General features: G+C 38.8%; 2 protein-coding genes across 2 annotated transcripts in view; both read right to left on the reverse strand.

Moving 5' to 3' along the window:
* Positions 1 to 955: 955 nt before the first annotated feature.
* On the reverse strand, positions 956 to 4,722 carry BHLHA15 (basic helix-loop-helix family member a15). The gene is made up of 2 exons (XM_075105025.1): positions 4,601 to 4,722; positions 956 to 2,395 (listed from the first exon to the last, which is right to left on the reverse strand). The coding sequence occupies exon 2, from the start codon at positions 2,357 to 2,359 to the stop codon at positions 1,859 to 1,861; it is 501 nt and encodes a 166-aa protein (XP_074961126.1). The 5' UTR covers positions 2,360 to 2,395; positions 4,601 to 4,722; the 3' UTR covers positions 956 to 1,858.
* Positions 4,723 to 7,988: 3,266 nt separating this feature from the next.
* The window catches only part of LMTK2 (lemur tyrosine kinase 2), a 42,743-nt gene continuing 22,784 nt past the window's right edge, over positions 7,989 to 27,947 (reverse strand). The window contains exons 7-14 of the mRNA XM_075105027.1: positions 21,752 to 21,885; positions 19,172 to 19,256; positions 18,525 to 18,646; positions 16,907 to 17,056; positions 13,729 to 16,645; positions 12,122 to 12,257; positions 11,471 to 11,719; positions 7,989 to 10,353 (exon numbers count right to left, since the gene is read on the reverse strand). Of these exons, the coding sequence (XP_074961128.1) occupies positions 10,325 to 10,353; positions 11,471 to 11,719; positions 12,122 to 12,257; positions 13,729 to 16,645; positions 16,907 to 17,056; positions 18,525 to 18,646; positions 19,172 to 19,256; positions 21,752 to 21,885 (3,822 nt within the window). The 3' untranslated portion in view covers positions 7,989 to 10,324. The remainder of the gene's footprint in view (positions 10,354 to 11,470; positions 11,720 to 12,121; positions 12,258 to 13,728; positions 16,646 to 16,906; positions 17,057 to 18,524; positions 18,647 to 19,171; positions 19,257 to 21,751; positions 21,886 to 27,947) is intronic.

Consider the following 27,947-nt stretch of genomic DNA (forward strand, 5'->3'; position numbering starts at 1 on the left):
CTCTCCCGCATACAGGTCTGGCTGGTGCTACCAACACCCACCAGGTCGTGTTGGCACTGACCTATACGGCGAGAAATAACCAAATACCATCCAACATGCTCTCTTACCAGAAGAGATTCTAAGTAGAACAACTGAAAGACAAGGCCTTGGTGGCACTGATTTCCCCCATTATAATCAGACAACATATAAATAGATACATCGGGGCTTTACCAATAAGGACCAGCTGTTGAAGTCAATAAGATACAACACTGTTACAGCAAGTCAAATCTATAAGAGACTAAGTAATACTTTAATTAACACTTGAGTACTAGAAGGGCTAATCACAACTATTTCAGTGGGAAAACAGTTTGGAAACTAAGAATATCCCAAGCTGAGTCAGGCTCCAAATAATTTCTCTCTCAGTAAGGCACCCACACGTATAAAACATTACGTTGTTCTACATCATATATGTAGATCACTATGGTGGAGAGAAATAATTCACATCCCATACCAGTCCATCTGGGAAACCTTACCTTTTAGCCCAAATGAAATCATTACACACTCAGCCCTGCTGAAGCAAAATCAATAGCACATTACAAACCATGCAGTGCAGCATAACCCTTCTGTGATGGATCCGATAAATCCTTCCTCAGCCACTGCTCCTCCTTGGATAACCCTACTTTGCAGGGAGAAGGACCACGCCACATCCTGTTATCGATCCCACTGGTGCATGAGGTGCCAGCTTCTACCTTTGCTGTCCATGCCGCAGAGCAACAGCCATCCTGCTAGCACAGGGCCTCGGGGATGCGCAGAGCAGAGCTGTAACAAGGGGGCTCCACATGCAACACAGACGCAGCTGAGGGCACCTCAGCTTGTTCTTCAGGTATGAGAATACAAGAGGAGATGAGTTTGCTCAGATGACATAAAACTTTTTGCAATAACATAGAGGGTGAGAAAAGAGAGTCCCATTTTTCCATTTTTTTTAAAGAGCTCCTGCTTCATTTATTATGCTTTATAATACCAGAATCTAGCACTAACGCAGAAAGAATCCTGATCACATTACAGGCTTCATTAGCAAATAATTTCTAATTCTAATTTATGACAATATTAAAGCGTTTTTATAATAGTTTTGGCAAAAGTAAGTAATTTGTCCCTTATTTAACATTGGTATCACAATGGCACAGAGACCCACTAAAGAAAAAGTCCATGAGGCTGGATGCTCTGGAAATAGAGCAAAAAATACCCTTACTCTAGAGAGCTTACAATCTGAGAAAGCTGTGTAGATGTTTATGTTAACAAGTACTTGGAAAGTTTTTATGCTTTGTAATGTTTAAAATTATCAGAGCAGATCCAAAACACTCGAGAGAAATGGGAGAAGTGGTGGCAAATTTTCCATAAGTGCCACTTCACTCAAATTAGTCAAATGTTGTCATCAATCTGAAGTTTCTCCACAGCAGCATAGATAAGAAAAGTCACCAAAAGGTTGGTGAACACCGCTACAGCCAAGCTTCTCCACAAGCTCTAGTGAAATCAGCTGACGTGGGCTCAACTCAACCCTTCTAGAGAGGGTAATTTTCAGAAGTTACTAAATCTTCACTTTGAAGTCAACCACAGTGTTGCATGATAAGGTTTCCAGACCCTGATGCACCACACAAATATAACCATTAAGCTCAAAGATTCTTATAATTTCAGGTAATTTTTTATGTGCCGTATAAGCTATAGCCATGAGTGTTACCTGTTTGTCTTTTTATGAAAAGGTAGGGGATAGCTGGAGGTGCAAACAATTTCTTAAAACCTCTATGTACTGACATGTATTATGCAAGAACGAAAAACATTATGGCAGTAGCTAACTGTAGGTGTGTTGGGTGAAGCTGTGAATCTATGTGGAATATTTCTGTAGATGTTCCTCATGATCATCATCCCCATGTTGTTGTTGGTAATGCTGGTAAAATTTGGACACCCAGGCTCCCCCCATCCCTTCTGCTGCTGGAAAGTGTCCATTGGACATATTGAGTATAATGGAGGTCAAGGATTTAATGTAATTTTTGGCCAGTGTAAGAGTCTCTATTTTGGAAAGTTTATTCTCAGCTCTCACATGAGGGATCACCTCCCGCAAAGCTTGGAATGCATTGTTGAGCTTATGCATTCTCTGCCTCTCCCGCTCGTTGCTTTCCAGTCTCCTCAAATGCTTGTCTTTATTGCTCCAAGGATGCTTGGCTCTGGCTGTAGTGATCTTGCTGCTCTCCTTGTCTCCCCCCTTCCTCCTTCCTTTGTGTTGCAAACATTTCACCTGTTCTGTTTTTCTTATTGCTGACTCCTCAGAAAATGCTTCTTTGTCAACAGCATGCCTTTGCTTCTTTCCTTTGGTTTTAGTCTTCATGTTTTGGTAGATGTACTGGTATTAAGCTTCAATGTGCTGTAAAAATACGACAGCAATATCTTTAATTGTTGCACAGTTCCATGCTGAACAAATGATCTGATGCAGGTTGGTTTGATGTTTGTTTACTTGTTCACTGCCGGAAAACCATCATTGGATCTCTTTAGTGATGGTCAGTTTAGAAGTTGCGAATGCCATTAGTCAGGATGACAGAGAACAACAAACAGATCCCCCTTCAGCTAGAAGGAAGAGGTTACAGAGGGAGCAGAGGCCAAGTGAACAGAACCATGGAAACAAGGAGGTAGTGAATCACCTAATGGTGTCCTCACCTATGGGAAGCCAAGTGAAAAAATAGATACCTCTCTACTTTCTTATAAGTAAGCCTCAAACTGGAGAGATTTCTCTTCTCTCACTGCACGTAAGAACATCGTCTCCAAGCTGATCCAGTCTTCCGCTGGAAAGAGTGAACAGCTACTCAAAAAATATCAGGAGTACAATGGTCAATTACATTTGATAACACATTGCCTCTGGTTTTTGATCTCACATACTTCTGTTTTCTCCCAGCTCTCCTTACCACAAGTTACAATGAAACTAGACACTGCCTCATGGTATGTATGCAGGCTTATGTGTGGGCTATTAGACAGAACCCTCAGGCTCTTACTCAGACAGTAACTTCTCCTTGAACTCCTGGTAATTGCTTTTTGGAGGAATAGGTTTTCACTGTATTTATGAGCAGTCCACTAGAGGGAAACATGACACACTAATTCATAGAGGGGCTCAGAAACTCTTAGCCAGCAACCCGTTCTCACCCTCAGCATCTCTGCATTCGGGGCTAGTCCCCACCACACACACAAAAGCACAATCAAATAATGGTGGGCCTTAATTGCCATTTCTGCCCCAGTCCAACAGCAGCAGAGCAGCATTTATTCTCCAGGTTATCAAAAAAGACACAGCAATGTTCCTTCCTCACAAGTTAGCAAGGCAGATGACAGCATTGAAGTTTTACCCTCCCTCAGCCCAGATTCTGTGCCAACACTACATCTGAAGACAGCAGCCTCACAGCAACCCTTACTCTAACACCAATGATCAATGTTACTGAGACACTATTTCCAAAATGCTTCCTTCCACTTTCTTCCAGTTCATGTAGTGATAGAACAGTTCAGTCTTAAAAAAAAACAAACAAAACATTTTTATACTGATGCTATTACATAGGAGCAGTTAGAGAGTTGGTAAGCCAATTTAAAAAAAAACAACCCAAACCAAAAACCCACCACCAGCCACAGGTGCTTGACTGTCCCAGTATAAGATATCAGCCTTTGCTGGAGCAGGTGGTGAGCAATTCCCAGGTGTGCTGCAGTAAATATCACTTCCTCTCTCATTTCTTTAGAGACACCTTCAGCTGCTTGGCATTCACAGTGACTCAGTCTCTGCCTGTGGGGCCATCCTGGCCATCCCCAGGTTCCTTCCTACCAGGGAGGCAACTTTGCCAGAAAGGACAGGAATTCACAAAGCAGCCAGTCTGGTTAGGGTAGCACTCAGGCAACAAATGCTGAGAGAACAACAGCACCAAATAGCTTGTGTTGTGGGAGCCTAGAAGAAGTGCTAGAGACACACATGTATCTTAAGCAAGAAAAATAGGACAAAAGGCAAGTACTGGGTTTGTTCTGGACTCTTAGGCTAACTCACATAGCAGAAAAGACATAACTGCAGGACAGACAAGTAAAGGCAGGCACAAAAATGACCAGTCAACTTCCCCTTGCCAGCACAAAAAGCACTGTTGGGGAGAGCAGAGAAAGGAGCAGCTGTCATTTGAAAGGCAAACAGCCTGCAGGACCTGGTGAGGAGGAGGCTCATGGAGGCAGCCAGAAGAGAAAGCTGGAAGAAAATCCAAGAGAAAGTAAGCTTCAACAGACTGTGGGAGCAAAGTAGTCTTCAAAATTGCACACTGGGGGAAAGCAAATGGAATGACTTGGGATAAGAGGGTGCTTAGCTGGCCAAGTTTTGCTTTCAGACTGCTGCACACTGCTGTTACCCTGAGAAACTACCTCACAGAGCCACAGCCAAGCTGCTGGGACCCCCAAAGAGAGCCTGAGTGTGCAAGGAGGAAGTGGAGATGGAGAGGGGATCAGGAGCAACAGACTGAGGTGGTCAAGAGAATCGAAAGAGAGCGAGCAGCCAAATGCCAACAAATTGTCCACCCTCTGCACCCATTCTCAGGGCTGGTGTCCCTCCTCTGTGACTTACCACTGCCACCAGTTGTGGAGGAGGTGCCTAGGGCCTGAGAGGTGACATAGCAGAGACCTGTGGGAAGCCAGGAGCAGCAGGAGGGTCTGGGGGGCAGCAGGGACACTGCCGTTCCTCTGGGCTGGGCCAGGGTCCCTCTGCAGGAGCCTGTGGGTGAACCAGGGCCTGCCTCGGGCTGAGGCGAGCCCCAGGGACAAGGTGGGGAAGCGCTGACAGGAGGGAGGGTGGACGCTGCTGCAGCTGCCGCCAGGGCTCGGAGCTCTGCGTGGAGCAGCAGCCGGGCCCCGAGCCCCGTCAGGCAGAGGCGGCCCCGCCGCCCGGGCAGGTGGCTGCGCTGCCGCCCGGCCGCCCATCGCGACACGTCGCTTTAGCGGCGGGGGCGGGCCGGGCCCGGCGGACGGGAGGGCGGGCCGGGGCTCCCGCCTCAGCCGCCGGCCTGCAAATAACGGTCCTCACGGTAAAGGAGCGCCCCCGTACCGCGGGACGGGCGTGCAGAGGCGAAGCACCAGGCCCAGGCAGAGCCGCCACGGCGGGGCGCGTCCCCCCAGCCGTCGCCGATACCCGTCCCGCTCCCAGCACAAGGCTGCTGGCGTTCGGATGGAGACGGCGCTCTGAGTGACAGCGAAATGGCGGGGGGGGCGGTGGCGCGCTCAGCCGGCACTGCAGCAGCGTGTGTATCGAGTAAGCTACACCAGGCAGGTCAGCGTCACCACGGGAGGGGGCACAGCCTAGTACTTACTTCAGCAGATGGAGTGTCCTCGGGTGGAGGAGGAAGCCACCTGTTTTTATTCTGCCAAGAGCTGTGCAAGTTATTATACCACCTATGTGGAAAAGGCCCACAGACAAAACCCTTCCAATCCTTGCAAGAAGGCTGATGATGATAAAGACTGCAAGTGCTCGAATTCTTCGATAATAGGTTTTATATAAGATGACCAGTGTAGTGCCATGGGATCTTTTACATCTGTTCTCGGTTATGACCACTGTCTTGGTCAGATTTCAGCCCAGTAGTTACATTTTACCTAATGAAGTTAAGTCACCTTGATACCAGTTTCTCATTCCCAGGTCTCAACAGCTGCGATACCACTCAGGGGCTGCCACAACAGCCTCCATTAGCTACTGACATTGCTGCCATGTGTCATCACAACCTTAATGGTTAACAGGTTAAGAAGGAAAACAAGAACTCTCCTCCTGCCTCACAGAGTGCCCAGGCTGAAACAGTCTCAATTTCATGTGAAAGAAGATACCAATACACAGAAATATTACACTCACCTGGCAATCTTAGGTCCATTCAGCACATGTGCTTAGAATAAAAAAACCAAAACACACAACGAAACAGTAAAATCTTCTAGAAATAAATGCAATTAATACTGAGAAAACACTAACTTGTTTTCTGAAGGGTAGTTAAAAATTCTGAAATTTTCATTCTTCCTACAGATGCTTAATTCTACGATTAAAAGCAATATTCAGTTTTCAGAATTACACTGTATTTTGCTTCTCTACTGACTGCATATACACATTACCTGCAGTTCACACAGGGTGACATTAGAAGAAATTAAAAGGCAGCTACACTATTTAGTGTAGACTCATCTGCCAGGACTGTAGCTTTGAGCTTTTGGTACTTTCTCAACCTCTGGACCCTAACAAACGTATCTTACAGCAGAACTATACTGTGGACCTGATCCATTGCTGGCATCTGTTTAAGAATGAACAAACATAGACAAAGAGATTATAAATATATAACTGTATTTTATTTTTAATATTAAATATTTTTAAATTACAAGCAGTTTCTTGAATCACACTATGCATGATAATCAATATACAGTAGAAATTACAATTTAAAAATGTACACAATTTAAAGACATTGTGACCTGAAATTTCATTAACTATGATATATTGCCATAAACCTCATACCTGTATTAAATTACAATAGGAAAACCTCATACCTATGATTTTGTTACATAGTTTCTCATTTACAAATAGAATTAAACATTATATATACACACACATCAGTACCATTTATCATTTAAGTTACACCTACATCTGTGCAAGTTCAAACAATTTCATAAACAAAACTAACTGTAAGTCATATTCAAGTTTCTGAAAAACAGGCTGCTGGTATTACAAATACTTATTTTCAATAAGTTTATATGATGTTTGACTCTCCTCTAGATTTTTTTCCAGTCTTGTACCAAAACCATTAACATACAAGGATATTTCTCTATGACTTAAAGCTGAAGTGATTTCGTACACTCTTATTTAAGGCTATTTCTTATAAGGCTAATATACTTGGATTCCACCTTTCACCAACTCCAACAAAAATAGCCATGTCACTAACACCTGACAATGCTGACATTTTAGCATAGTACTTAATCATAAAAAAAGTCTTTCTACCAACCAGCCTCCTCATGAATAAGATTGAGTACTACATAAAAATCTGCTAAAAATACTGATAAAAAGAATGAGGCTTAAATGGCTTTCATTAGTGCATCAATTGGGATATGAAAAAAATGTTTAATCCACTCATTTCCATGAAAATGGCAGTTTCCACAAATGCAGTTATACATGCAACATACCTGCAGCTTGGGGATTTGGGAGAGTACAGGTGTTCCCATTAAAACTGGACACTTCTTGCTCTGTTGGCTTCTCACTACAGACCCTCATTGTTAAATAACTTCCATAGGTGGGGAAAACCAGATCTTTTAAATAACTTTACTAGCCAAATTGAGACAATGCCTTCAGATTTGGACAATCAAGGTATTCTACTAGAGAAGGAATTAAAATGTAACCAGTCCTCATAATAAACCATTGAAAATAGATACATGTACTTCTAAAACGGAAACCATGCTTAAGTAGCTAGTGCAAGAAATTACATATATTTTAATGAATGATTTGTAACAAATCCCCTTATTATAGTGTAACATGTTGGAATTACTGATTCCTCTTCATTGTGCCACTGACTGCTAGGCAGATATTTAAATATTGCTAGTAGTTGATCAGATTTTTAACTAGAAATTTTTCCAAAAAGAACCTTTTATATTATTGCAATCCAGCCTACTGGATTACTGAAATTAAAATTCATCTCATTTAAGTAATGTGAGTTAACTTTAAATATTTCTTTCTCTTCATGCTACAGCTAAAAGAGACATTACCTTGCTTTAGTACCATACACATCCCAGCTCATTTTGGAAAAGATGCTCCTTTGGCAATTCATTAGCGATTAGTCCATTTGGACAAAGGAGTAAACTTTCACTTCCTACGTAAGATTTTCTTTAAACCCAGGTAAAGAATAAAAATCTTAGATTTCTGTCAAGCAAAGGAAATTCCTGATGCGCAAGATAAACACCTGATTTTCCAGAATGATAAGAAAGAAAATGAAAAACCAAATTGTAACATTCTGCAGCATAAGCTTTTATTTAACCTTGGACTATATTTTAAAATCAAATGATTCAAAATTAAGGCTGAACTCCAGGTCTGATATAGTAGATTTTTCACCATGCAAGGCGAATAAGCCCACACGTTCTTTACAGACCATTTATGGAGTTTCATTCTTAGTTTTCATTTTCCATACTTAAAGTATGGTGAGAATTACGGAAGACAGATGAGATACCTTAATCTAGCTGTATCAGAGAGTTTAATGTTGGAATTATGGAATTTCTAAGCAATAATTTGTGCACCAAGTCTATTACCTATATTTTAAAAGACTGAGTAGCGCACAGCTTCCTTAAGCCCTCTACAGTATATACTATAAGCCTGTATTAAGAACTACTTGGCTTTGCCTCTTAAATAATGTTCTGGGAAAAGTCCATGAAAAATTCAGTTCCTTACTTCGTACTGAAGAACAGTTCTGACTAATTCTGAACCTGAGTGCCTCATCAGAAAAAAATATGTCAACAATACATTGGCAATAAACAGCATTATAACTAAATAATTCCCTTTTGATCAGTATAGAAACCATTCTGGTTAAGGGCTAAATAATGCTGGGGAAAAAAGCAACTAACATATTTCTGTAATTTTAAAATATACTTTAAAAAATCAAAATGCAACAGAGGTATACAAAAACAAATTTTACACATCTGAAAATATCTAGTCCTCCCATATTTCACATGATGAAAATTCTCTGGTGACTGGATCTGAACAAAGAGCACTTGGACCACCATTATGCTGAAGCCCTGCCAAAATAGCCACTAAAATACAAAGTACTTCATAATTTAGTACATTTATATTTTAGTACACTAAAATGCAAAACAGAAAGCCAGGTAACCTACAGATCTGCAGCTGCAATAAGGCATTCCAAGACATCAGGGATTTGTTTCTCAACTGAAATCACTTCGGAGTAATAATTAAGGATTCCACCCCCCCAAGCAGTTTAAGAGATTAAACTGGCTAAATGCATAGTAGAGTGTGAAGGTTAAAAAACCCCATGTTGTATTCCCTTCCCTACAAACAGCTTCAGAGCAAACTTTACTATACTGCATCTTCGGGTCAGTATGCATTTCAAGATGTACCATGGAGCCTCGCAGACATCTTAAAATAGGTCTGGCCTTATGAAGGGTGCAAAATTGGACGTGAACCATTAATCTAATTCTTAATTGTCAAAACATCACCAAGAGGTAGATTTACCACAGGCCTCTGAATGGCAGCCCCAATGTGCAGTCAGCAGAAGAGCGAGCTTCAAAACTCAGAGTGTACAACTGACAGGCCAAGCATGCCCAAATCCAGTCTATTGAAATTAATCTTTTTATAAGATTCATAAATTCCATAGTTTTGTACAACCGATTTTTCCTCTTCTCTCTCCAAGGCAGAAATTGTAGTAAAAACTGGAAGGCCCTTAATTCTGATATAGTCAGATGTTATTACAGTTAAAGCAGTCAGTAGGATCATATTCAGGAATTAAGAGACATTATCTCTTTCATCTAAAAATTCCAGAGTATATCATATATTCTTTTCCAGTTTCCTATAAAACATGAACACTAACAATCAATCTATAATCATTATCATTTAGAAATGGTACTGAATATAAGATTTCAGCAAGTCTAACATAACACTCAGAAGTTATGTACATTTTACAAGTACCGTGCATAGCAAAGGCTACAAAAAGGACAAATTAAACTGGGTAACTGGGCCAATTCAACTTGTCTTATTTTCCTTGAAAGATTTAAGATTTTGATTCTGTACACCATCAGGAAATAAAGGAAGAATAATCCATAGTGCAATTGTAATAAGCAAAGTAATATGTAGTGATATCTTTTTGAATAAATATGGCTCACTACTGATCAACTATCATTCATACAGTTTCAGCAACACAACCACCTGTTGCACAGGACAGTTATACACAATTCTACAACAGGTGTATGTTCAAATAGATAATGAACTACATGGAAAAATATAAAAAGAATATGATACAATCTCATACATAAACCAGACTGTAGTGTAATTGCTTTACTTGTTTCTTAAGTTATCTGAAAAATACTTCAAGTACTTGAAAACAGCGGCAGAATCATCTTTCAATGAAAAGCAAAATTGCACTGATTTAAAAATACATTACAAAGTTAAATACACATTCAAATTAATGTCCTGATTTAACATTGCTTTCAGTGTTTACTTTCATTCTTCAGTACTTCTTGATTACCTGCGTCACTCCAGGAGGATCCAGAGCTCAGATAAAGAAGTTTCAGACAAAATCTGTGTGTTTTATATATGTAGTCTGAGGAAGTTTTAGTTCTTTTAATCTTTTTCTCCATCTTCACTGCTTCCTATTAGTAGAAGAAAAGTCATAAAGTACAGTGAGATTCTTCTGCACAACCTTCACTTCTTTATGATTCTTCCTAGAACTTGGCATTCTGCTGTTTCGCACTTCCAAGTTCTGGTTAATCTTTCCCTAGAGCTTTCAACTACTGTAAACATTCGGTACATTTATACACAGACATCTGCTTAAATCACACAGTTCAATGTCACTTTTTAGGACACGCAAGGCAATGTAGGATCTCCAAAATAATATCTCTTATCTGTAAGTTACTAAGCAGCAAACATTATCTAATCAATAAGCACAATACAAGAATAATACAACTCTATATAAACACCGATTACATTTTTACAGACATTATCCATTAGCAAGGCTCAGCAATAATATTTTTAATAATTCAACATTTTATCAAGATAATACGATGAACTGATTCAAGTCTGCTTACTTTTGATTCTCTTAACCCTCAAAAATGTATCAAAGCTTAAAGCTTTTTGTTACAGACAAGAAAGCTGCTGTTAATAAATACTGCCAGCACTCAATATTACTATGAACAGATTGTTTGGCTCTTCTAAAAGAGATTATCCTCATCACAGCTCTAGAAAACATGCTGCAATTCTTGAGGGAATGTCAAGAATGCACTTTCTAAAAAGCAATATGGAAAGGAACTGTAAAATAAGCTTAGACAACAATGGCAGAAACACATTCCTAGCATACTCACCCCATGCAATGACAATAAAATTGTGACTTTGACAGTGCAGTAATGAGAATTATTCAACTGCCATAGTGTGGCAGCTATACAGAAGTGCTTAAGAACCACACAGATTTCATTTATATAAATATAGCACTAGGGTTTTTTGAACTCAAAACCAGTGAGCTTGTTTTGTAAGTGTTCCTTAGAATATCAAACTGCAAGTTTGTAGCAGCTTGGATGCAAATATTCTCAATCTAAATGGAAAGCTATGTCTGAACTGAACTACAAGACCAGATATAACTTCTATAGTGTTAAAAATGCATTTCTAAATTACATATTTAAAATAGAACAAGGTTTGTCATATCTATTATTTATCTCTTGGCATAAAGTTTTTTGGTTTTAGTTTTAAAATCATTATTGTAGCTAAATCACTTACCTCCTTGCTCTATATCTGAATCTGTAAGATGTGTAAGAGAAAAGCTTGCCATGTTTGCAGGAGAGATAGAGAATCTGGAATAAGGGGATGAATGGGACCAGTTCTGATCAAGAGTGCGGGAAGGTGGCGGCGGAGAGAAGTACTTTGATGACTGAAGAGGTGGTTTGGAACTAAAAAGACTATTAGCTGCCTTTGATATAAAGGATGGCTCTGGAGAAGAGAAGTCATCATCCCATTCAAAACCCCCACCTTGCAGAAGAAAAACCCAGAAAAAAGAAAAGAGACAATTTACAATAATGTAAAGTCATATACAGTTTTAAACTCAAGCCCCTGGAAGACTGCATTAACCCAAAACAAAACCTGTAGGTTTTCTATTCTAGCCCTGGGGTGTCACAAGGATTTGTCATCCATAGTTTGGTTGCCTCTCAAAATACCCTAGCCACAGCAATATATGAACAACCAGTATTACACCACAAGCTTTGATAATCAGTAACACCATTGTCTAAGCCTAGCTGAAGTGTATGCTTAGGATGCAAAACTGAAGCCAGTATGGTATGGTAAATTTACAAATCACAATTTAAATTACATTTCATTAAAAAACTATGCATAAAACAGTGTCAGCCCCTGCTGCATATAAATATATTCAAGTACCTTCTTCATCTGTTGAGCTTTCTGAATTTGCAAATCTGTTTAAATAACTAAAACTCGAAGATGGAACAGGAGTGCTGCGAGAGCCTTCGCCATTCAAGTCTGCTGCACGGTTTCCCAGCTCCTTAGTTGGCATTTCCTAAGGCAAATAAAATAACTTAACTCTCTTGTACACACAACGTACCCATGCCTACAGATACAAGCATTCAAAAAAATACACTTCCCCACCCCCCATATGAAATCTACTATGGAATTAAATGGTCTGTAAACTTTAAGTTATTACCACACAACAAAACTTTGGGTTATAGATTAAGCATATGCACTAACTTCTATTTCTGAAGGAAGTTGTATCAAGTCTACACTAAGACGCATGCAGGAAATGACTATTTGAATATTATTTATGATATAAAAAGGTTTCATGTGTCTAGGAACAATTAAAAACAGTTCCCTTATCAGCATGACACAGGTAGGTTTTTCTTCTATTTAATAAAGCCTTATCCCATCCCCCAACATTTTTTTTTTTAACCTTTAATTATGCTTCAGGATAAAAAGACAGACTTTGTATGACCGGTATTTGAAGTAGCCAACACTATCAGTTACTGTAATAATAAGTAAAGAGTTCAACAACTAAGAGCAGTTTAAACACAGCTAATTTTTTCCTTCCCCTCTGACAAAAGGATTACTATTCTACAGACTGCCTGAACACAAATATATCACCTATGTTTTCTATTCCAAAACACAATTATCTCTAATATTAATGTGCGTCATCATAACGTTTCCAAAGCTTGACAATGTGACTGTTCTTTTAAACTCACTGTACTAGTTTAGTTGCCATAATGTTAAAATATAATCCCCTCTGTATCAAGTTACAGAAGTTAAAAATTGATAAAGCAGGTCGGGAAGCAAAGGTAACCTTGAATTTTATAAGCAGATCAGTATTTTACTGAACTTGAATCACACTGGATTAATAAAAAGTAGCATTACCATCTAAATACTGTTCTCATCTCTCATTATGGTTTACGGTAAATTTACCTTAATGCTAACTAACACAAGTTTCAGAGTTTGGCTCTGGTTTGGTTTTTCAGATTTTTCCCCTTTTTTTTTTATAAAGGCATTTGAACTTAAACTCGAAGTATTCAAACTCATTAAACAGATAAACTGCTTCTATAAAGTTATAACAACATTCTGGTAAAATAAATTGATCTGGCCCATAATGATGCTGTCTCACATATTCAAATTAAATACAGCTTGTAAACATCATAGAGGCATCATTAAAAATGGTATTTCATTCAGCACATGCAGTCAAGGGTCCAAAAGAAATGGAGATTCAGAATGTGGCAACCAGTCCTGCCCAAAGCAAAACTCTCCTTCACTTCAAATTAGGGCTGCTATTCTACCAGCAGCACACAACTGTATCTAGCCAAGAAAAGTTTTTTTTCCCTTGTATATAAAGAAAAAAAAATTACCCACATCACAAACAAGATCTAACCCTGCCAAGACAAGTGATCTTTTAACAATGTGTCCACAAATATTAAGCTATACTACATCTTGTTTTAAAAAACCCAAACCAACAAAAGCTTTACTTAGTAATTGGGGGAAAAAAGCAATACCTGATCAAACAAATAGACTGTCACATCATCAAAGAATGTTACAGCCTTTTTCTCATTTTTCCAATGCTCATGTTGGCTCTCATTAAGAGGTTTTGGAAGTTTCAACAAGCTTCTCAGATGTTTTCCATCATCCTTGTCAGTAAGTATCTCAGGTACTTGATGAACAGTTTCATCTTCACTGTCAGAACTCAGACTATGCATATGAAAAGTCCTCATGTCATCCTCAGAATCACTGTTTTCATCTTCCTCATCTGCATCATCACCATCTTCTAAATCAAGCATTCCAGAAACATCGAGTTTGCCGAGGTATTTTCCTTCAATATCTGGCTCTTTCAGTTTTTGTCCTTCAATGTGATAGAAGGACTTCTCACTGTTACTCAAATCTAAAGGACTGTGTATGTTATGCACAGACTTTAAGTCTCTGTGTGAAAGAAGTTCTGAAGTATTAGTGCCAACACAAGAGACTGTCTTACGGGAAGTCTCAGACAGTTTTATTTCATCCCGGAGGTTACTTCCTATTGATATTTCCAGGGAATTCAGAGTTGCGTCAGCCCACTCATCAGAACACCCCTGCATTCTTACATCCATCTCTTGCATCTCTAAGTTGTGATTTAGTTCTAGTTTTGCATTTTGATTATTGGCATCCTGGTAATTCCTTACATCACGCTTCTGCTGTCTCTCTTCAAAGTTGTAATCCTCTTCGGTATTGTTCTCTCCTCTGTTTGAGGAAACAGCACACGTAGTCTCTCTTGACAGATTTACAGTCTCTTCTGTCTTTTTATCTGGCTCAGAATCATTATCAGAGAAATAGGCAGAGTCTCTATACGAGTTTTGATTTCCACCCAGAAAAACCTTTGGGGTTATTTCAAAATTGCTGTTCACTGCATCTAAACAAGCTGCTGCTTCTGAAACAATTATGACTGGATTAGAAGGTAAAGCACTGGTGTTGCTCTCGCTGACAACACAGAGAGCAGTATCTACACTAGAAGCATCCTCAACAGTGATATGGGAAGTCCATTCTGGAGATTCCAGGTTCTCTGTTTCATAGCCACTGTCAGCAGGTTTATCAGGTGGCAAAAGTTTCTGAGGACTTTGAGCCTGTAAAGACTCTAAAGCCTCATTTACATCTAAAGAATCCAAAGAATCAGGTGTCTCTAAGGTTTGTTCTACAGTTTGTATAGGAGGTGGGCTGTCTTCCAAAAGACTATCTTGACTTGTGCAATCTGAAGTAGCAACAGAAATTAAGGTGACCTCTTCTGGAACATCCTTACAGTTCTCAAAGTGATTTGATGCTTCTTGTTTTTCCCCCAATAAACATTCATCTTTTTTTAATATGGCAGACTTATTTTGCAAGTTTCTTTTCATATCTTCCTGACCACTACCTTTTTCTCTACTAACAGCTATTTCAGCAGACTTGAAAAGCATTCCCTGGTTTATTTGTGCATCACACTCATCTGTTTCAACAGCAACATCATAATATGGACTGTTTCCAACATTATTATTTTTGGCATTATTGGATAGCTCTTCTTGACAGAGGATAATGTTACAGGACATGACTTCATTGACTTCCACGTTTAAGTGTTTTCCCTCATCCTTCAAATAAGAAAGATTTGCATGCTTCTCACATGACTTATGTGCTGCAGATGGACTAGAGAATGCCTGCATCTCTACAGTAGTCTCAGACTGAGAATTTGGATCCTTATTCATTGTCACTGGGTTAAAATTTTCATCTTTCACTGTTCTAAGACTTTCATGTATTAAAGAAAAGACCTGTGCATTTTCAGCCACTACAGGCTCAGGCTCTACAGAGTTTTTATTTGAGGTTTCTAATATACTTTTTAGAACATCCTCTGGTTTTTGCCCAAAACCACTGCTGGTTTTGTTAGACAATAACCCCGTTAATAAGTTTTTCTCTTGAAGAAATATGAAGTTATCAGAAAGTTCTTCTAAAGTTACCAAGCCAGACTGGTTAGAGCTGTTTTCACATAAGGAAACTGTTTCGTTTTCAGAAGCATGACTAGAATGCTCCTTCTCAGAAAGGCCTACTGCCTTTCTCGCATCCATGTCCGAGTTTAAAACAGCTGGTTTGAAGTCTGTAGGAATATCATTTGTTTCAGCAAACCCAAGTATTTTTCTGTTTGTCAATTCTTCTGATCTGTCAATGTCATTAAAGATATTCTGGAAAGGACTTTCTGGACTGCCAGTAGCAGGCACAAACTCCTCTTTAGAATCTGTATTGTAGTGGAAGAAGTCCCCATCAGTGCTAGATTCTTCAACATCAAGATCCCTGAGAACCATGAAATGAGAACTTTTTTCTTGTACAGCTTCTGGATGATCAACTTCTGTAGTTAGTACAACTGACTGGTTATCAAAATTCATGCTGCAGCCACTTCCTTTTTCCTCTAACTGGATATAGTAGTCATTTCCAACAGAAAGCTTGTGTGCATCAAACACAGGTAACACCCCAGGGACAGCAAGTGATGCTTCTTGACTAGCTCCATCCTGTGCTCCTGACCCTTGCTCTGAGATTGACCTCTCAAAAACCTCCACTGGAAAGAAAATACTTGTGTATGTCATTGCTTCGTCAGGATTCGCATGACCACATTCATCAAAATGATCATGTTTAGCTGCCTCCCAGATATATTCAAAGCTCAGACCCTGGCTTGTTTCAGTTACAGTAAGAACTTCCTCCATCTCATGGCCAAGTCTATCTCCTGTGAAGTGATCCAAGATTGGAAATGCAGAATGATTTGTTTCTCTATTTGAGGTGTTTGGTTTAAGAGCATTCCACTGCTGTTCAAAATCAATTTCTGAGTCCCTTTGGCTTTGCATGCGAAGGTAAGTTAAAAGTCTGTGCACTTCTTCTGCTGTTGGTCTCTTTTCTGGAGGTAGCCAACAGAATTGCAGAACTTCATACCTATACAAATAAGAAACATGTTTCAAAAGGTTTCACACTGAAAATGAATTTATAAAATTCAGGTATCTAACAAGCTAGGGAGTAACAATTAACATCACTGGCAGGAATTTCCACCTATAGCAACTCCTTTTACTTTTATGTAGGGTTTCTTTGCCAGGAGCATGATTCCATGTAGCAATTTCAATATATTCAAGAGAACTGAGTAATTTAGGAGAACTTTTTCAACAGCTTTAAGAATAAATAAAAACATTTAAAGTTTACCATCTATCAGAGTATGGCTGCTCCAGACGTGGCTTGAAGGGTTTAACCTGCTTCTCCTTTATGACATGGGTTAGGACTTCCCTGTCAGAAAAGTCTGAGTAAGGCTGAGCAGCATTCTCAAACAACTCCCATAATGTGATACCCAGGGACCTGAAAAAGAGCAGCAAATGACTGTGCATTCTAAGAACTACTTTAAAGCTGTTGTCTAAGAAAGTAAGGATTATGCATAACTGGCAAAAAGAAACAAGCACCACTCTCATTGGTTCTAATTCAAAACCTGTTAACTCATTTTATCTGACAATGCTAGAAACCTCAAGAATAAAGTTGCTTGGAGGGAATGACAAGGAAGGCAACACCAATCGATGAAGGCAACAAAGGACAAGAGGCCTCAAATGATTCAACTATGGAAGAAACCCCCACATACTAAAGAAGTAGAAAATGCCTATTTAGAGAAGCAAGATGAATAAACCTTTTGGTTAGTCCAACGGTAGGAAAAGCTGTCATCAGAAATTGCAGTTATGGATCAAACTGCTAGAAAACCAGTCTTTGTTTCAGTTTTCATAAAATTACTTATTTTCAAGCTGCAGTAATCAGAAGCCACCTCTTCTGCTCAGTGCTGTATACATACAGTATACAACACTAATCACATTTTCAGTTATTAGAGTTGACGCTGATCTCTGGGCAACCTTTTCTTGCTCAAAATACAAAGTAACTGGCTCTGCATGCATTACAGTAGAATTACTTAGATTGGAAGGGGTCTCTGGAAGTCATCTAGTCCAAACACATTCAAAGCAGCTCTGTATAAAAGGCACTAAAATTCAAGTCGGAAATCTTAAAGACAGTGGCTGCTTGTAGTGTAGATGAGCAGTATTATCTGAGGAAGCCTGCTTGAAAGATGCAAGGCAGTCAGAATTTGGATAATTTCTATCCCACTTGCTTTCTGCAGCCCTACCTTTACATCAGCAAATAAAACCTAGTTTACGACTTACTATCCTTAGAATATAAAAGCAGCAATTTAACAATGTTTTCAGAAATGTTAGCCCAAGCCCCAATTTCCATTATCCAAATTTCTTAGGGCTTGAGAATTGAAGTGGAACTCTGATTTCAAAGCAATTGATCTTCAAGATTTCACTAGCCTTTTTCTATAAGTTCTTTGGTAGCAGGGATAGTTAACTGCAGGCCTCAAGTGCTGCAGCAAGAAATTAAGATGCTACAGTCCTACCAATGGAACTTAATCAGGCTATAGTGGGATCAACTTTTTATGTCATCATCACTGCTATTATATTACTGGAAAAATTATTTACCATTTCCATCCTTTATAAACATTTGAAGGCATTTGGCAAATTTACAGTAATTACTGTTATTAGTATAAACACCTATTCTTCTGCTGAACATTTTTTTCTTAATCTAACTGCTCTCTCAACAGATTTCTAAGCATCTTTACAAAGCAAGATTGGTTTCAGGTCTGCCGAGACTAACCTACTGTACATTTGATAAAATAAAAAGATCAGTGCATCAGGCCAATATTAATTTTAACTCTAAATATTTACTCCTTTGTGCAACACTTGAAAACTTGTTCACAAATCTCATTAAAATTATTTTAAAGCCTACTACATACCATATGTTACTGTATTTATTTTGCTCTGCTGATAACAGTCTGTCTTGAAAACTTGTTACTAACTCAGGTGCAGTCCATCGGAGAGGAACAAATTTCTTCTCATCTGTCTCAATATAATCTTCCTAAATTATTGATGAAAACACAGAAAAAGACTGAACAAACATTGGATCAACTTCCAGAAGTTGACAGTCCTTTCCTTAATATGGTTTTATGTGATCCCTATGCAGAAAATTAGAATTTAAAAAGTAATCCCATTCGTGTTTAAGGTTTGGTACTCAGAAAACATTATTAACGCCTTGAATTTTTCACTCTCTTGATACATTTAAATACTTTGAACATGTTCATTAAGAAATTTAATTGAAATTTTCCTTCTTTTGGTGCATATTTTAGGACTACTGTAAATAGGAACTAAAAAAATATAGATTTAACCATAAGCTTACATCTACAAGCATAAACTCCACTCATCTCTAGAAAGATCATCTATTCTGTTACGTGAGCTTGCTATGGTTATTTGCCAGTTAGACTTTGAAAGTCCATTATTCAAATAAAGGACAATCTAGTATCAGTTTGTAACTTTGAAGTATGCTTGTCATAACCTTAGGCCCCAAATCCTCTAAATAAAGTGGCACATGACTAGATTAACTTACCTTATATCTACTGAATCCTATACCATAATCTCCTACTTTGACATTTAAGTCGGATGTAAGAAAGCAATTCCGTAAGGCCAAGTCACTGAAAAAGGAAACAAATAAAAAAATGAGACCAAACCAAGAAGCCTTCCATGCAGACACCATAGTTCTATATAAACGCTCATCACTTTCAGACAAAAAACACAACCAAACACTGATAGGGTCTCTCCTTTCAGTAGACTTACTGGACAAGATTTGTTCTGTGGCCACAAGGCTACGATTTGCCTTAGGCCCTCCCACATTTTCGAAAGAGAATCATTTTAGAGCCACTCAGTCGAGCAGAATGTGTGTTCTGGAATCCAAGTAAAACTAAACATAGTGACAAGGCAATTGCGTTTAAAGATGTTATACAACAAGCCCTAGCCTATTATGCTGTCTTTATAAAAAAAGTTCAAAATGTTGTCACTTCTCTAGAGTGGTGAAGTATACTCTTAAGCATTCAAACTACACACAATTTATATGCAACTATTTCATTCTACTAATAATCCTATGATGTAGATTACTTAGGCTGTTCACATGCTAGAGTGATGTAGGTCCCTCTTTACCTTTCATTACGTCTTGCATTTTAATTGTCATAAGCAAAATCTATCAACAATTCACAATAGGTTTAAATACTTCACAATTTACGACATGATACTAAGCAACTCGTAATATCTTACACCTTCAGTTAAGTTCCTCTAAATAACAAAACCATGCATTACACATTAACTAGAATGACAGATAGTATTCCAAAAAAGCCAAAGTTATGTATTTGCTAAGTTTCCACCATAAATCAGACCACAAGTACTTATAACCAGTAGTGCTGCTGTAACAATACCTTCTTGCTTCTTGCTGTTTCAGAAAACCCATCATGCAAACTCGGAAATTTATGCACGTTTAATGAAGCTGCATGCTTAGTACAGAACAGTAGGTGTAACAGCAAAGAGCTCCACAGACTAATTGCTCAAATATTTTGCTTCTCAGTTTCATGGAAGTGTACCAGGCAATTAAATGCACTGGAAGAATTCTACTATTGCTTCTGTGTGGCTTAAAAGTCTCTGAAATACAAACGGTCTGAAAGCCAGCCTCCCTACTTCAAAGAAAGAAGAAAAATTTTTCCTTTCCAGAGTCATTGAACTACAAAGGTCAGAAATACATTTGTAGCCCTCAAGTATGCCCAAAAGCTTTCCAACTTGTTTTATACTATTTAAATAAATATCCTGGAAGAGAAAATGAAATTTCAGCTGCTTGAATTTACCACTAACAACAAAATCACTGATGCTGGAGCTTTACCACTTACTCTGACAGCATCAGGATAGTGTTGCTAGAAGTAAACATTTACAATGAGAATCCTGCAGATCCACAGAATCATTATTTATCAAGTTTAACTGTATTTCACTGAAAAAATTCTGTTAAATGTAATACCTCCAAAGCCATGCTGCTGCAATACAAGTAACAGTGATCACTTGGTTTGACAGGGACAATTGTTACCACCACCTTCAAGCATTTGAAATTATTAAACAGGTTAAAAGAATAGCTCTGCCCATCAGCCACCAGATGAGTCCAGGCTTGGGGCTTTTCTCAGGGTTTTGCTGTTGTTTTACACCTGCACCATTCTAAGACTTCAGTTTAATAGTCCAGCTTCTCCCTGAACACAAAGTCTCTGTTTTCTCCAAGTAGCAAGATGGGCATTGATAAGCTCTAGCACAAGTTCCTAACTTGCTGAAAGGGATTATGCAAATGCTCTTTCAACAGCAAAGAGACTAACCCAATATAAAACCAAAATAAAGTAAACTATCTTGTGATAGCCAAGGTTTCATCAGGTAAGCCATGTTTGGGGAGCAAGTACTGTTTAATATTTATATTAATGCAGCAGTATCAGCTGCATTAACTTTTATTTTTTAATTAAATCTAGCATTTTCCCACACATCCCCCCCCAATTAAAACAAAATTGTTCTCCCATTGCAATTTCTTCTAAATCTGACTACCTCGATTACTGAAGATTAAAAGGTTACATGAGCAATAATTCAGTGAGAGGACACTTGCTTCAGTGAGATTTTTTCATCTAAAGTCAGCTTCTGCCTTACTGCATTAGAAAGGAAGCATGTTTGTTCGTTTCCCATTTTTAGTAGTAAAGATAACCAATTAGCAAACAGAGGTTGTAAACTGCTATAATCTATAACAAATACATAGCAGGTAAGATTCATTCTAACAAAATTCTAACATTCCCCACCCCCCCAAATAAAAACAAATTTAACTTGGCCAAGAATTAATCTAACAACTACATCTTCTGGACTGGCTTAGCAGTAGGTTGTGTTCTGTGAGCTGCACAGAACCCAAGTAGGTGATCAGCTTTCAGCCAGGTGGGAGCTGTAACATCACACCACTGCAGTGAAATTAGCATCTTCATAAGCATCACACCTTCATGAGATAGGATATGCAATAGTTAGATGGAAGTTTGTTAAAACACAATCTTCAATACACACGGATTTTAATAAAAACATCTGCATGAATTTTAAAGTGCGTCATAACTAGAAGTAATTTATCTGGAAAGCATACCTATGCACAAAATTATGTTTATGCATTACAGCGAGTCCAGCAGCAATCTCACACGCCATTCTCTGTAGCAGCATTATTTGTGAATCTCCTTTAATGTGGTCCTGCTCGTTGCAGATATATGTTTTTAGGTCACCCTGTAAAAGAAGTTAAAAATACTTATCAGCCTTGTATGTTGATTGAATCTGAAAAATATTTAGCGAAGAACCAACTAACCACATTACTTATTAACCACATTTGTGCTTAATAAAAAAAAATCTCTTCAAGCTTCCAGTCTCTGTAAGAATTCTTACAGAAGTCATCTAAGGCATGTTGTATTGTCCTTTTAAGGGTTTTTAATCAAATCATTTAGTAATTAACATTCTAGATCAGACTGCCATGTAAAATCCAACTGTTGTACAATAATACTTTTCATTAAAAAACAGTTTTATAAGTTTCTGCTTTTAAATGAGATGAGTTTTCAAGTGCTCCAAATCAGCAAAGCTGACTGTCTGGAATTTGCAACAGGATGGAAGGGAGAGACTAGAAAAAGGGTTTCAGACATCGCCAGCTCACCAGAGCTTTAGATATATATATAAAGCAGCACTTTAATACACCCCACTCCAGTCAAAGAATTCAGAGGATGGCAGCAGTTTTACTGAACCTAAGCAATGCTGGACAACAGCCACAAAATTAATGAGCCCATAGAAGCACTCCATAAATTACTTAAAAAAGGAACAGCTTTGAAATAGAGGGGAAATAACTGGAAGTTGTCAAGCATTTAGGAAAAGCAAGGCTATAGTAAGTGAATCCAAGCAAGGGAAAAGAACAAGTTTCTCATGCCATTACTGTTCCTACTTTCACAGTTGGACTTTTAATCCAGAATTCCTATATTTGTTATTTAAAATATAGACTTTCTGTACATTTAGCAAATTATTTCAGAGGGTATTTTTATATTGAGACTGCACAACATATGACATCACAGCATGTTTCACCAGCATAACATTCTGGGCTTTAACTGTCCAGGTCCATTATTTGCCTAAATCTTGGGCCAGAAAGAAGACTGGAGGGAATTCTTGAGATTGGCCAGAGAATAAGTCTTTATACTGCCTAAAAAGCACTCTGATGTTCAGAAAAGACTGAAGATCACTAAACTTCCTGTTCCTTTGGTGCTCACGTACATTACAGAGCAATAACTGAAGCATCTTATTCCTCCTTAACATGGTTAATTGAGGATAACAATTTACAGTTCTAGTAGTTCAAGCAGTAGCTGTCTGTCGATGCATTAAAATCTACCAGTGCAGTGATAGCTGAGATGACTGGCTGGACAGTCACAAACCTGGGTTACATTTAATAAGATAAGAAGCAATGGGACTTAAAAGCAGACACTTACTCCTACGTAAAACAACTTCACTATTTTTTTTAAAACATGCACAGATTCTACAGTACATACAAGCACCTATTCCATCTTCATCTGCTTTGTACATACTACTTACGCTGCAGGCAGCTGTACCACCTTGTGAGAAAGCATGCATAACTTCTAATACTGTTTAATGTCGTAGAAGCCTTCATTACATTCTCTTTATCCTGTTTTTAGCTACTGATTAGGTAACATTCAAGTATTTGCATCCTACAGAATTACATTTTTAAAAATGTTTCCTGAAAGATTATTCTGACTTACAATTACAGCTTTAATATCGTACTGGCTCATGTACATATGCATAAACATTACATAAACACACCCCCTCCTTTCTACCTTGCCAGAGCAGATTTACTAGAGCAGAGTTCCAAAGAACTATAAAATGAACAGCGTGCATTATGGACAGATTCCCAATAGCGTAGCTGAATATACGCAAGCACAAAATACCAAGCTTAACTGACTCTAGGTGGCAGCAAACACCTGAAGAAAGTCAAACTGTCCAAAACTCATTCATTAAAACAGCAACTGGTTAATTAGGGTTTGTCCCAGGTGGATTAAGTTCCTAGGTTGCCTGAAACACACCAAGGAATTACTTTTTTAATTTTTAAATGCATTAGTAACAGCAGTGCTGTGTGGCACCCCTTGTTTACTAAATAATTCATGTAGACACATTTTTGTAGGAAACCAAACTTGTATTAGATCCAGGACCATGAAACATACTGGTTCTGTTTTCCTACTGTATTCTAATTAAGGCTACAATAAAGGTTAAAAATGTAAACGAGGAGGTTTTTTGGTATTGCTTTCGAAGGACATTGCTTATACCAAACTGAACGAACCAATGAATACACTCAAGTGCTGGACTGCCATCCAGAGGGACCTGGACAGGCTGGAAGAAGAGTCCCACAGGAACATAATGAAACTCCAGAAGGACAAATACAAAATCTTGCACCTAGAAAGGAAAAAACCCTTGCAACAATACAGCCTGAGGACTGGGCAGTTCCTCTGCAGGAAAGGACCTGGGGATCTTGGTAGACAGCAAACTCAACATCAACCACCTGTGTGCCCTGCCAAAGACTGCAAGCAGCATCCTGGGCTGCGTAAACAGGACCAAAGGAAGGTATTATCTCCCTCTACCCAGCACTTGTTAGACTACATTTAGATCCCGTGTCCAGTATTGGCTGCCCCAAAGACAGACAACAAACTGGAAAAAGTCCAGTGGAGGGCCACCAAGATAGTCAGGGGACCACAGCATTTCACCACGAGGAGAGACTGAAAGAACCGGGCTCATTCAGCCTGGAGAAAGGAAGACTGGGAGTACTTGATAGCAGCTGTCCAGTACATATGGAGTTATTAAAGACTGATCCAGGCTCTTCACTGTGGAGCATGGAGGGACAATACGAGACAACAGGCAAGAGTTGAAACACAAGAAGTTCAGAGTGAGTATAAGGAAAACTGTTCTCCACATGAGGACACTGGAGCAGAAGTGCAGGCTGCCCAGAAAGACTGCCAGTTTCCATCCTTGGATGTTTTCAGCTGGACAAAGCCCTGAGAGATCTGTTCTGACCTCAAGCTGACACTGCCTTGAGCAGGAAGCTCCTTGCTAGCCTGAATTATCCTATGATGCTTCCCTGCCTACAAGCAGACAGTAGCAATATATCAGTACTATTCCCATACTATTTTATAAGCCATAAAATGGCCATTTATCAGACTTTTTAACACAGTAACTAGCAAAGGTTATACATATCTGAATAAGTACAGTTCTGTAAAATTCACTGCTCAGACACCTAAATATAAAAGCTTGATAATCATGCTTGAGGAAGGCTCCACTTCCTCTCCAAGTTCCTCTGGCACTCTGCCTCTTCCCTCCTCTTCTAGGACTCCATGAAGAACTAGATTTTGCCTTTCTTTCCCATCCTTCTCAGTTATAGTCAGGATCAGTTCAGCTGCCTTTGTAGGTCAGTCTCAATACGCTTTTCCTCTGTAGCAGCCAGAAGCTGGGGGCACATTTACATGTAATACTCTTCAGTTGTTTTCTTGTTTGTGCAAATTCCACATTTGGTTCATATGAACACCCAAACAAATAGCTGACAACAGGTTTTTAAAAGCGTAAAGGGGTTACCAAATTATATCTACTGAACACTTTCTACCAAGTCGGAGAGCTACCCACCAAGTCACACAATACCACATAACTGCTCCTTTTGAAGTTCTTAGTTGTTCAAGAATGCTTCCCATGCTTTCCCTCTATCAATGTTGCTTCACAGTAGAAGTACCTGCAGTCACTACCACTAAAACGCCTGGAAGTAGTGTATGGTCTAGAGCACCTATACCATCAGAAAGTTGTTTAGGCATATGTAAGTTTAAGAAACATTAAACAGTTCTGAGAGCACAAGAGTCTTTGAACCCAACAGACAGGCTTTCTGAAGTTGTCATCATTTGTCAACCCCCCCCTTCATTTTTTTAAATCACACACCACTACTATATCTACTATTTGCCTCATATTGATATTGACTGTGATTATTAAACAGATTTGTTGAACTCTTTGGTTAAGAAGTTTTCATTGCAAAAATTCGTTTTTGATTTCAAGATAATGTTTTCAAGTGCCACTAATTAGAAAAACCCCAAACAAAAGAACGAACCAACCACAGCAGGCAGGCACCTTCCACTAACAACAACATCCCTAAAGCAAGCTACAGAGCATTCTAGGCAAATACTGCATCCTGCTGATCTCATCTGCTCAGGGAATTGCAAGACTTGAACTTCTGTAAGAATTGGATAGGCAAATCAGCCTTACAACATACATGCTACTTCCACATTTGAATAACTCTCCTTTACTCATAAATTATGTCAATCCACTAGAGGATTTGGTGTGCCGACAGAATGCTGGCCACACAGGGCTGAATAATATATTAAAGTTAATAAGCCAGCTACGACTATTTTTAACCTGGCATCATTCTACAATGTTTAACAGTGAACAGTTAACTATTCATAGAAGACTCTACCAACATACTGAGCAAACTAATATGGTGGGGTGTGGGGGGAGGGGTTGGGTTTACTTATCGAAAATTATTGACTGTTTCTTTCTGTTTACCATTTTAAAACCAATTTTAACACCAGCAAAGGAAAAGTAGGATTTAAAAGCTTTAAATCACTGAACTGCTACTGACCTCTCTTGCTCCTTGCCCAGCTCTGCAAAGCAAGGGACATAGAGCAACTTGGATTACATTATAAAACAGGCTAAATGCTAGCAAATACAGTTACTGCATATACAACCAAGGAATCTCGAGTAACAGAAATGTAAAAATACTTTATATGGCCAAGAAAACAAGTAAGGTAGCCTGCATGACATTCAACGTTGCTACTGTGGCAGTTAGCATGGTATCTCCGCACTACAGTTTCCAGTGCCTGTGACTGAGACCTTTCAGTGCCAAGGATCCTGGGAACTGATAACCCAACAAGGCTGCCTGAGAAGCCAAGATGAGGTCGTGGCCCTGAAGAGGCTATGAATCCTAGTAAGAGAAGTTGCAAGAGGGGGGCATGCTGTGACAGGCTATGAATTTGAAGGAGTGCGAAGACAACAGTCACTGTATCCTCTAGACTGTGTTGGTCACTCAAATAGCCACGTTTTTCATTACTTAATATACCAAACTTGCAAAATGAAGTCTATACTGCCGAAAGAGCCTCAAAAGAACTTGCCATCTGAAGACATTTAAAATTCCTATCCAATCCAGTTGACACATTTGCCACCTTTTTTCTTAACCATCAAATTCTTAATCACGTAAGTACAAGGGATCAAAACAAGTTTATTCTTTGTTGTATATACAAATACACCACCAGTAATACAAGGTAAAGAGCTTTAGCATAGCATCATACCACTGCTAGCAAAACAGGAAGGATGAGAAATGTGTTGCCATTTCAACAATATCTAGTCACCACAGACACTAGAAACTTTGGTCAACAACTCCAACTGCATCTGCCCCTATGGTCTGCATCTATGGTCTTTCTGCTGAAGAATCAGAAGCTTGTGTGTTTTGGAAGCACCTCCATACCCCAATTTACCCAATTTCAGAAAAAAAGTACAAAAGAAGCTACCAGCTTTCAAGATCACTTACTAAAAGCCTGAAAAATCCAAGAAACTGCAATCCCAGCCACAGTGATAAAAACGGCTTCTAGAATATCAGCCTGCTGACACTCCACTAAAAACCTGTCTACTAAAAAAAAAAAGCTATCTAGCCATACCTTCTATTCCAAATGGTGCCGTCTGGCTTCCTTCACATTCCTTCCCTCACTCCAATATTGCTACCTCCCACACTAGGCCCTGGGACTACAACAAGAATTAGTGACATACAGCGATACTCAGCTAACTTACTGCACTTGTCTCAATCTCTGCAGAAAACTACTCAAGTTAACACTGTTTTGTCTGCCTAGCCCCTGTATATTTGTGTGCACAGTGAATAAAATACTACGATGTCTAGGAGATACTCAGCTCTACCAATTAAGAACTCTTCAAGTGAGCCAGACTTCCAGCATGGAAGTCATGTTTAACTCACTATAATGTATAATTTTCTAAAAACAAGTTCTAGTTCATGTAAAATATAAATCAGCACAGACATTTATTTTCCATTCCAAAGAAATTACCTAACTAGATTTGAATTTATAAAAGTACCACTTTGGCTGTCAAGCTTACTGCCCCCAGTTAAAGCAAAAATCTATTTTATCCCCTTAAGTAAAATCCTTTCCAGATTACTCTGTAGGATCATGACAGTTTCTGGCATTAATCATCAGGCATCAAACATGGATATT

The sequence above is a fragment of the Phalacrocorax aristotelis genome, chromosome 10 (genome assembly GCF_949628215.1).
Source record: "Phalacrocorax aristotelis chromosome 10, bGulAri2.1, whole genome shotgun sequence".
Classification (NCBI taxonomy): domain Eukaryota; kingdom Metazoa; phylum Chordata; class Aves; order Suliformes; family Phalacrocoracidae; genus Phalacrocorax; species Phalacrocorax aristotelis.